At 49.2% G+C, this 11,512-nt stretch overlaps 1 protein-coding gene across 1 annotated transcript; it reads right to left on the bottom strand.

The window, feature by feature from the left end:
• Nucleotides 1–766: 766 nt before the first annotated feature.
• On the bottom strand, nucleotides 767–1,241 carry LOC140422694 (ubiquitin-like protein ATG12). The gene has a single exon (XM_072507659.1). The coding sequence runs from the start codon at nucleotides 1,222–1,224 to the stop codon at nucleotides 826–828; it is 399 nt and encodes a 132-aa protein (XP_072363760.1). The 5' UTR covers nucleotides 1,225–1,241; the 3' UTR covers nucleotides 767–825.
• Nucleotides 1,242–11,512: the final 10,271 nt, after the last annotated feature.

Raw genomic sequence — 11,512 nt, 5'->3', positions numbered from 1 at the left:
CGCACAGGGAGACGCAAGAGTCATGGAGACGCACAGGGAGACGCAAGAGTCAGGGAGACACAAGAGTCAGGGAGACGCACAGGGAGACGCAAGAGTCAGGGAGACACAAGAGTCATGGAGACGCACAGGGAGCCGCAAGATTCAGGGAGACGCAAGTCAGGGAGGCACACAGGGAGACGCAAGAGTCAGGGAGACGCACAGGGAGACGCAAGAGTCAGGGAGACATAAGAGTCAGGGAGACGCACAGGGAGACACAAGATTCAGGGAGACGCAAGTCAGGGAGGCACACAGGGAGACTCAAGAGTCAGGGAGACGCACAGGGAGACGCAAGAGTCAGGGAGACTCAAGAGTCAGGGAGACGCACAGGGAGACGCAAGAGTCAGGGAGACTCAAGAGTCAGGGAGACGCACAGGGAGACGCAAGAGTCAGGGAGACTCAAGAGTCAGGGAGACGCACAGGGAGACACAAGAGTCAGGGAGACACACGAGTCAGGGAAGCGCACAGGGAGACACAAGAGTCAGGGAGGCACACAGGGAGACACAAGAGTCAGGGAAGCGCACTGCTCGCACCGCTCACAAGGGGCGGAACACGTGCCACTAAGCAGTCTGTCCAATTCGAGCAGGAGGCTGTCCGCTCCACAGCCATCCGCAAGGCCTCCCCAGGACGAGGCGGCAGTGGAGCAGGCATCGCGGAGGGGGGTGGGGAGGTGGGAGGGGGAGGGGGGGGGTGGGAGAGAGGGGGCGCGGCACCTCTACACACACACACACACACAGACAGACACCGTGCGACAGCAACTCCCGCAGTCAAAGAAAATCCTGCCGTACTTCAGCCCCAGGCGTGCGACTTGCAGTAATGCAGAACCAGCTTGCCGTCACTTCCGAAGCACTCGTACAAGGTACCCACGTCCTGGTCTGGGGGAGGTGCGAAGGTCTGGTTGACGTAGATGAACAACTGTTCCGTTGCTTCGACCTGGAGGAATTTCTTGATGAATTGGCTGAGCCCCTGAATCGTCCGCACCCTCTCCACTGTCCATTTTTTCTGCTTCATCATTGGGGTGTCGCCCACAGCTTTCAGGAGCACATTGATTTTCTTCTTCACATCGGCCTGCGCCTCCTCGGCGACCGGCGCCGCCGAAGAATCAGGAGGGGCAGCGGAGCCGCCGGGCGAGCGGGCCTCTGCGTCGCCTTCGGCCGAGGGGCCTCTGTCGTTCTCGGCGTCCGCCATCTTGTCGGCAGGTGGATGGGGACCGCGGCGCCGGAATTGACGCCACCGTCCTCTCTTTTTCCATCGTTGAAACCATTGCGTCTTTTTGTGAAACTCGGCCACGACTAATTGCTATTGGGCTGAAGCTTTCCAAATAAGATTGTTGACGTAAAGTTGCCCCTAACTTTGTCTGTCCGATTTCCAGTCCAATATATTTAAATGCACCGGAAGCCTGACTTCCAACCCTGAATTCTTTCCTCAAACCAGAGATTACAATAGCTTCGAAATCACTAGTCCCACCCCACAAAAAATCATCGACATGCATCATAAAAATGCCAGAAAGATTTCCTTTATAGTGCCAGTAAAACATTGCAGGATCTGCTTTCAACAGCCTAACTTTAACAAAACTGACCTTACTGAAAAATACCAGACTCTAGATGAATCATTTAATTCATATACACATTTGTTCAACTTCCAGAGTACCCCTTCTGTGTTAGCTGCTTCTTTAGGAGGACGGAGAAAAATGTCTCTCTGGAGCTGATGCCCCTGCAAAAAGGCAGCTTTTATATCTATAGATTTGCATTGCCATGCCTTTGTGGCTAATAGAGCCAAGAAGATATTTAAAATAACCTTTCCTGCTGTAGGTGAATCTACCCTTAAATCCTGATCTTCTAAGTTTTCTTCAAATCCCCTTGCCACAAGCCTGGCCTTTGCCTTATAAGTTCCATCCGGAAGAAACTTTTCCGTGCAAATCCATCTGTGGGATAGAGCTCTTTGTCCCCTATCCAGTACTTCCATGTTCACTCCAACTATGCAGTTCTTGCTGTTTGGCATTTTTGATTACTTTTTCATCTAATTTATTGGAAGTCATCAAAATGTCACGTGCAGGTGGGCTTCTACTCCTAACAGTGTTCGTAGTCTTACTCATGTTCCGAGATCTTGTTAAACTACGTCCCCTCGCCCACCTGGTATCTCGTTCTGTACTGCTAGATCTTTCCCTTCTGCTGTGGGATGTCCTTTCAATAGTTCTCGACCTTTTCCTGCGGACCTGTTCACTGTCCGATGTACTATCTGAATTGGCACTGCGTTTCTGTGCCCTCCATTTTTGAACTTTGTGTTCCCAATCCATTGTCTTTACTCCTTCCCCTGAATGCTGTACATTCAACAATGTTTATACTTTCCAGTGGCCTTCCCTGCTCTATTAATAACAGTTGCATCCTTCCATTGACTAGACCCTTCAGGCAAGTATGTCACTTTTGTACCAACTTCTGGCAGTTGTCCTCTTGGAAAAATGGCCTGTTCTAATTCATCAGAAGTGTTGTGTTCCTCTACAGAAACCCTGTCTATATCAGTTAACTGGTCCTCATAGTTCTGTAACACGTGCATACCAGATGATTCTGGTTCCTCGTCATGTCTGTCTGCTCTGTATAAATTTGAAAATTTGTAATCTGTACTCATTATCCTTGATGAATGTACCCTAACAGTCTGATCGCCATGTTGCAAAATAATTGTTTTGCCATCTATGCCTATGATCTTCCCTGGGCCTTTCCATTCATTATAATTGTCTCTCTTATAGTATACCATGCCTCCTTGCTGAAAAACGGCATCTGATGGCCGTACATTATGTCTTAAAGCTCTGCGAATTCTTTCAGAGACTTCTGCTTCCAAAAAAGCTTTTCAACTGCTATGTAATGCATTTAAATGTTCAGCAAAGGCAGAGCTAATTGTCGTCCCTTCCCAAGCTGGAAGCTGGTCATCTAAAATGGATGTAATTTTAGGATTTCTACCAAACACTAATTGATAGGGACTATAGCCCCCAACCGTCTGCAATGAAGTCTTTGCATGTACTGCCCATGCTAAAGCTGAATTTAGCTTGCAGTTTGGTCTATCTGCCAAAATTTTCCGGAGCATGTCATCTTTTACCGCATGGTTTCATTCACACACACCATTACTAAATGGGTTTTCTGCAGCCATATTCATAACTGTGATGTTCACGTTTTCACACATATCCCTAAACTCATCATTAGCAAATTCTCCCCCATTGTCCGTAAGGAATTTTGCCGGTGGACCCATTCCTGTCCCTATCCATTTTTCCACGATTTGATCCAGAATTACTCTCTTTTTTTTACTTTGTACAATCGTTGATGGACTAAATCTGGTTGCTAAATCTACAAAATAAATATATTATTGGCTTTATCCCAGATCTTAAAGTCCATGGCCACAATGTCGTTAAAATCCCTGGCCAAAGGTAGGGTTACTATCGGTCGTGCTGGTGTCCTTCTGTACTTCCTACAAACTTCACAGTTATCACAAACTTGTTCTATCAGTTTAGTATAGTCTTCATCCCTTACCCCTGCATCCTTTAATAAATTTTTCAGCCTCCGAGGAGACGGATGCGCAAATTGCCTGTGCCGTTTTAATACAAGCTTTTTATCAGCTAAAGTCCCATTTTCAACTGCCATTAACACATCCTTAACCACTCTACTTGAAATATTATTTGGCAGTAATGTCCCGACTGTGTAAATTTTAAGTCCATCGCCTTTCCAAAAACTGTTGCCTTATCCTGTTCCATATCCAGTTTCATGCGTGCTTTCTTCATCGACAGTCTGCTCAGAAGCAAAAGGTATCTCACTTGATACAACATCCGTGCTAATGAAATGATTCACTCCGGCAATATTGCAAGGGATCACCACACTTTTCAGCGACTTCAGAGTATTATCATCCCCAAACCTGAAACTTGTGGAACTTTCAAATTCCTTAACCTTGTTACGATTTTCAGCATTCAAGGAGTCCAGGTAACATTTTAACCAGTCAATTCCACACACAGTAGATGTGCAGCCATTGTCCAATACGGCACAATTGAAGGATTCTACAACCAACACCCTCATTACCGGAGTAAAACTGCTTGTTAATAGGACAATGCCTTCTTTCTGGTCACTATCCTTTTCCTCTTCTGACTCTTCCAAGTCATGTGTCGCTTCAAACACTCTTATTATAACGTGTTGGGCAGTTGAAAGCATAATGGTATTGAAAGTCACATCGAAAACATCGATTTATCATGCCCCGTGCATTTCTGGGGTTCATCTTCCTATTGTAGGTTCTAACTGGGTTTCTGTCTTCATAATTTCCAGGTCCCGATCTCTTTCTATAGTCTTGGAACCTGTTTGTAGCCGTACAATTTCGCCATCCTGTTCGTAGTGTATCTTCCATAGTCTGCTTGATTGCAGACTGACCTATTTGGGTCATCAGAGTCATTGGAATCGAATGTTTCCCCAGAAACTTTTTTAAAGCTTCTGTCATCTGATAGAATAAGGTATCCTTATCCACAAACTTAACTCCTGTCTGAACCAGGAGCCTATCCATGATGCTCACTCTAGCACAGTCAAGTAATTTAAAGTCCAACGCAGACTATGGAAATTCCAAGTTGTGTTTCTGCAGCCTTTTATATAGTCTGCCAAATTCCATTATATAGTCTTCCATGGAGATATCCTCTATTTTCCAGAACTTATCAAAATCCGACCATGCTTCATACGCACTTAACAAGTCATCTTTCTTATAAATCTTAACCATATAATGTAATATAGTCTCCAGACCTTCTTCTGAATCTAACTCTTCCAATTCCAGCTCAGAAAACCTTTGCTCCGGATTTTACTGCCATATGGTAGAGAAAGAGCCAATGCCATACTTTGTTTTCTCTTTCCCAAAGCAGTTACCTTAGTCCACATAACTACTGCACTTCTCCATTGGTCGTACGATTCCCTTTCAGAAAAGAAGGGAGGATAGTCATATCCGGCCATCTTTATCCTCGGTTCAGTCATATATCTTCTTTTTTTTTCTTCTCACTCACTCCTTGGTTTGCTCTGGAAAAGTTGTATCTTTCAACCCTTCACATTTACACAGCAACCATCCTCTGCTACCATTTGTTAGACGTTTAGCTGCTGTTGTATAAAGAGTCAAAGTACTGCTCCTTTTTACAAACACCTTTATTCCACTTTAACAGACTTTGCACAAAATTCTATCTTCACATCACCTGACACAAAGGCCACCTGAAGCCCCTTTACATATCAGTGTCAATTATTGGATGCGTAACATAAATGAGACAACTAATTGAAATGACTTTTAACCCATTACTTAACAGTGGGGGGGGAGAGAGAGAGAGAGAGAGATGGAGAGGGAGAGAGAGAGAGAGATGGAGAGGGAGAGAGAGAGAGAGAGAGAGCGAGAGCACGAGCACAAGAGTTAGAGACCAAGACAGAGTGAGAGGCGGGGCAGCGGGGAGCAGGGAGACACAGAAAGAGAGAGAGTGAGAGAGAGAAAGAATGGGACAGGTGGGCACAGCAAGTGAGGGGGAGACTATGAGTGATGGAGGGACAGAGCAAGATAGAGAGTGGACATGAGAGTGAAAGAGGCAGAGTGAGAGTCAAAGTATGAAACACAAAATAAGTGTAAAAGAGCATGAGAGAGTATGGGGTAGAGAAAGTGGAAGGAATGAGAGGCAGAGAGAGAGAGAGAGAGAGAGAGTGCAAGAGCTAGAGGCAAGGACGGAGCGAGAGATAAGGAGACATGGGGCTGGATTCTCCGGCTTGCCGCATTTCTGGTTCACCCCGCTGGCAGGATGCTCTGTGACGCCGGCTGGTCAATGGGGTTTCCCATTGTGGAGCTGCCCCATGCCGTCGGGAAATCCCCCTCCTGCCGGCAAAACGGAGCATCCCGCCAGCGGAGAATCCAGCCCCTGATGTGAGAGAGGGGGACAGAGAAAGGGAGGAGACAGAGAGAGAGGGAGGAGACACATACACACACACACACACAGAGGCAGGGAAGAACAGTAGATAAAGAGAGAGCTGGAGGGAGAGAGATAGACAGAAAAAGGAGGGGAGAGAGAGAGAGAGAGCGAGGTGGGCAGAGAGAATCATAGAATGTACAGTGCAGAAGGAGGCCATTTGGCCCATCAAGTCTGTACCGGCTCTTGGAAAGCATTAAGCCCATGCCCACACCCTGTCCCCGTAACCCCACCTAACCTAAGGGCAATTTAGCATGGCCAATTCACCCAACAGTACGTCTTTCGGGACTTGTGGGAGGAAACCGGAGCCCCCGGAGGAAACCCACGGGGACATGGGGAGAACGTGCAGACTCCACACAGACTCCAAGCTGGGAATCGAACCTGGGACCCTGGCGCTGTGAAGCAATAGTGCTGACCACTGTGCTACGCAGAATGGATAATATAGGGATATAGAGAGAGAGAGAGTGGAGATAGGGGGTTGCAGGAAGTTAGAGGCAGACATAAAGAAATGGAAAGAGACAGAGCAAAGTTAGAATTACCAAAGCGTACAAGGCAGGAGCTGGCCATTTGGCCCATCATGATTACGTTGCCCACCCCCCTCCTCTCGCTTTTGTGTCTGTGACGCCGTGAGTTCCTCATTCCCGACTGCCTGCACGACTGACTCTTTTGGAATTCTCTGAGTCTTTTTGGAGAGAGTTGGTTCGATCTCTTCACCGAGCTGCCAGAATCAAAACTGAATCAAATCTGAAGCCTTGAGACTCTGAAAAACATCTGTGTGATCAGATCCAATCACCACCTGTTACCGGGCAGAGCACAGCCTTTTGGGCCAATCCATTGGCCACCAGCCAGTCAATCAAACCGAGACCCCACCCATCTCTCTGTCACTGGTCAATCTCCAGTTTAAACCAGCACAGCCTTTTGGGTTCTTCTCTTTGAATCAAAGATGCGAGATGCTTCCCTTGAAATCATCTGTCCATTAAACATCCATAGATCAAAAATGTAACAGCAAGATAAAAGAAATAAGGGAATAAACAGGCAGAACCCTTACAATATATGTATTTGGTGCAGTAAGGGCTAAAAGCCCAGGTTGGGTTGGTGTGTGTATGACTGCTGCAGTAATCTATTAACAAATATCCTGGTTTACAAGGTCAGCAGACACCCTGGCTACAAAGGTGCAATTAAAGCATCATAAAAGTAAGAGCATAATTCATTCCAGCCATGGATATTGTTTTCTTGAAGTTAGGCCAATGGAACGTTGCTCATATAATGCTTCCCCGAGGAGTAGATACTGAGAGACATTGGGCGCAAGTCAGCGGCCTAGTCATGCCCAATTGGTGTTGGGTAAGACCGTTGAATCTGGCAAGAGGCCTCTCGAGAGATTCACGACGCTTGAAACATCTCGCGAGATTCAACGGGCCATTTTAATACACGTTTGCCAGATTCACCGGGGCACACAATTCACCATCCGCAGCTGGGAGACCACGTCATAATGGCAACAGTCATAATGGCAATTGGGAGGGGGGGCGTCTCCCAGGCCATTGGAGACCCCCCGATGGTGGGGGGACAGGGCAGGGTAGCACCTGGGCACCTTCGGCCTGGCAGTGCCAGGGTGCCCAGGTGGCACCACTAGGCTGGCAGGGGCACTGTCAGAGTGCCAGCACTGCCAGGGATCGGGCCCAGGAGGGCATCTTACCAGGTCGAGGTGGGGTTCCTGGGACCTCCCCGAGGTTGTGGGGGACAGGAAGGGGGGGGGGTCAAAAATGGGGGTTGAGAAAATGATCTGGGCAGCCCAGCGGCGAGGGGTGCATTATACGGGAAATCCCGTTGACAACGGCGGGGAGAGAAAGGCCGGGGGGGGATAGGTTCTTCCAGTGAAACGGCCAGAAAATTCTAACTTTAGAAACAATGGACAACTGTAACTTCAATTGTGATCTGCATTGGTGTGTTAAAAACGATGGGACATGGTTTCAGCTCATTTTTCTTCTTTTTTTTTGCGACTTGGGCCAGCCCAAGCAAGGAGCCTTGGTGTAAAGATAGTGGTAAATCTTCACTGGTGTTTTGTGTCTGTAAGGGTATTGCAGGGATAAAAGGAAGGCCATTGAGTTTGAATCACTTTCTGGTGTTTGTACTGACATTCTTTCTGTCTGTTGTAATATATTTCATTTTCCCTTGCTTAATAAGTGTTTGCTTCTTTATGTCAAAGGTTCATCAGTAAACACCTGTGAAGCTGTTCAGGAACGTTTTTCCATGATTTCTGAAACAAAACAAAGTTGATCTGTGAGACCGTCTTCCTGGTCTAAAGGTTCTTCTGTCTGTACCCTGGATATCAATAACACACGATTTGGATGTGGTTCTACTGAGCAATAGTACATACCCACGGAATTGTTACGGCGCAGACCATTCAGCAGCCTATTGTGTCTGCATTGGCTCTCTAAATGAGTATTAAGATTTAGTGTCATTCTCCTGGCTTTCTCCCCATAGCCCCCCCCCATTCGCTACAAATAATCCCCTCTCGGACGCCTCAATTCAGTTGGCGGGCCCACATGAGAGTGGGACGCACACCCTCCATCAGTCAGGCAGGCAGGCAATTTAGCCTGTACAGGGGCCAAGTGACTGCAACTTTACCTGGCCCATCTGCTTTTACCAGTTGGCCGGGGGGGGGGGGGGGGGGGGGGGGAATTTAAGAGCTTCAGTAAGATTTTAAAAGGTGTCTGTGGACTGATGTTTGTGCTTGAATGTGCGACCTTTGCGTTTCTGCATTGTAATTTTTTTTTAAAAAACAGGTCTATCGCTCCCTGAGACAACGGCTGCCTGCGTCCCCTCCCCCACCACGAACGTCATTAGAAGCACCAGCCCTCGCCCTCCCTTTTCTCCGTGCCAGCCCTCTTCCCACCACTCAGTCAGTCAAAGTGAATTTGTCTTCTGGGGCCCATCGCAGCCAAAAGCAGAGGCAGATTTAACACTTTTAGCGGGCCCCGCGCTCTCCTTCTTTGTAGGGGCCCGCCGGCACGTCCCACCACCTTGTGACATTGAGCCACACCCCCAGTCATTGAGCCCCGCCTACCATGGCACCGGGCCCCACCCTGAATTTCGTCAATGCCCTCCTGACCGCGCTGGTTCTGGCCTGGCCTGGCCTTCTTCGCACCTCACAACTCCTACTCTGCTCATCTCTTCCTTGGGTGGCCATGTCTCCGGCCTCAACAAGCACGTGCGCTCCTGGCAGGCTGCCTGGCTAGCGTCTGTTCATTTTTGGCTGGTTCCCCGCCCACCCTCCTCAGGCCTGGCCTGGAGGTCAAGTGTCGCCCTGCTGCTATCCTTGATGGCCGTTGGCAGTGCCTCGTTCGCAGGCTCGCACCCAAAGTTTGGTAGGAGACCTCACTTTTGCCTGGGGCTGCCCGCCAGACCGAATGCCAGAAACCTGGATGGTGCTTTGCACCTTTACTCAGTGTAAGTTCAATAACCTCAGGCTAATTCTGGAGACCCGTGTCTGAACTGTTTTCCCACTCTAAAGGGGACTCGACCAATCAGAGCCCAATGTTGTATTGCATTGCCCGCTGATGGTCTCCCGAAATGCGATTGAGCTGATCAGTGCCACCAAGGCTCTGATTGGTGTTCCCATTGCAGCAGTCAACTCTACGGGCCCCCCATCTGCTGGGGTCCTGCGCTGCAAAGCTGTGTGTTTCACTGAAAGTCCGCCTTTGGCCGGAAGCACGTTTTGCGCACAGCCATCAGGCAAAATAATTAAGGCCAAAGCAGCAGCTGCATGGTTGAAAAGTAATTAACATGTTAAGAAGAAATATATTTACATTTAATTTTTTTTTAGAGTATATTAGGGGCTGGTTTAGCACAGTGGGCTGAATAGCTGACTGGCAATGCAGAACAAGGCCAGCAGCGCAGGTTCAATTCCCGTACCGGCCTCCCTGAACAGGCGACGGAATGTGGCGACTAGGGGCTACCCTAAAAGGAAGTGAATAACACATCGGCATACAGATCTATGAAGCCAGGTTTCACACTGGGATCCGACTTGTCCATCAGTTACGATCGTACCAATAGGTGGAGGAGATTGGAAGCACGAGTAGGCCATTCGACCCCTTGAGCCTGTTCCACCATTCACCTGGATCACGGTTGATCTTCCCCTGCAACGCCATTTTCCCGCAAACGTTGCTGTACAGAAGGATCTGGCTGTCCTTGTGCACAAAACACAAAGTTATCATGCAGGCCAGCAAGCAATTTTTTTAAAATAGCATTGTTCCAACGCAATCACCCCTCCCCTGCCGGCAACCCACGCTCCCCAACTTACTGGGCTACCTGGCATTTGTTCTCAACTTTTGCTTTCACTGACTCCTGACCTTTGTACCGCTATTAAGACATTGTTATCTAACTTTATGCCGCTATCGGCACCTTCCATTGTCCTTCACACTGCCATTAACACTTGCCCTGTCTTGTGCCTTTCACATGTCTTTGATGCAATCCCTCCTAGCTCCCACTGGTCACTGATCTCTACTCTGCTCCCCACTCTTCGTATTTCTTATGCAGTATATAATCCATCCCATTTCTCCTTCTGTTTAGCTCCAAAGGAGGGTCATGCAGACTCGAAGCGTTAACTCTCGTTTCTCTCCCCTAGCCGGACTGCTAGGCTTTTCCACCATTTTCTGCTTCTGTGGCTGGAGCCGTGTGCGCGGTTTTGGTCTCCGGCCCCATTGGGGGATTTGCTTATCACTGAGGCAGGAGAGATAAGGTTCTGTCGGTCAATTCTGGAGATGAGAGGGCTCTCCTACGAGGGAGAGATTGAGTAGAAAGGCTCTATATTTTCTGCAGTTTAGCAGAATGAGGAGGCAATGGCTTCGGTAGAAATTTGGCAGGTGGAGCATAATACATAGAAAATAGCAGGAGGAGGCCATTCAGCCCTTCGAGCCTGCTCACCATTCATTATGATCATTGTTGATCATCAGGTTCGATACCCTTGGCCAGCTTTGCCCCCATGTTCCTTGATCCCTTTAGCACCAAGGGCTATATCTAATTCCTTCTTGAAATTACACGGGCGGGATTCTCCGCGAACCGGCGGGGCGGACCACTCCGGCGCCGAGGAGTGGCGTGAACCACTCCGGCGTCGGGCCGCCCCGAAGGAGCGGAATCCTCTACACCTTCAGGGGCTAGGCTGGCGCTGGAGTGTTTGGCGCAAGTTGGCACATGCGCAGGGGGGTTCTTCTCCACACCGGCCATGGCGGAGGTTGACAGCGGCTGGTGCGGAGGGAAAGAGTGCCCCCAGGGCACAGGCCCGCCCGCGGATCGGTGGGCCCTGATCGTGGGCCAGGCCACCGTGGGGGCACCCCCTCCCCCCCCCCGGGGCCAGATCCCCCCCGCGCCCCTCCGAGGACTCTGCAGGCCGCCCATGGAGCCAGGACCAGCCGGTAAGGACCTGTTGTGATTTACGCCGGCAAGACCTGCCGAAAACGGGCGGCAACTCGGCCCATCGCGGGCCGGAGAATTGCCGGCGGGGCCGTTGCCACACCTGCCGACCGGCGCACC

The sequence above is a fragment of the Scyliorhinus torazame genome, chromosome 5, assembly GCF_047496885.1.
Source record: "Scyliorhinus torazame isolate Kashiwa2021f chromosome 5, sScyTor2.1, whole genome shotgun sequence".
Classification (NCBI taxonomy): Eukaryota; Metazoa; Chordata; class Chondrichthyes; order Carcharhiniformes; family Scyliorhinidae; genus Scyliorhinus; species Scyliorhinus torazame.
This window is presented reverse-complemented; position numbering and strand designations above follow the sequence as displayed.

Coding starts and splice junctions, on each gene's coding strand:
- LOC140422694 (XM_072507659.1), bottom strand. CDS start 1,224: ATGGCGGACGCCGAGAACGACAGAGGCCCCTCGGCCGAAGGCGACGCA.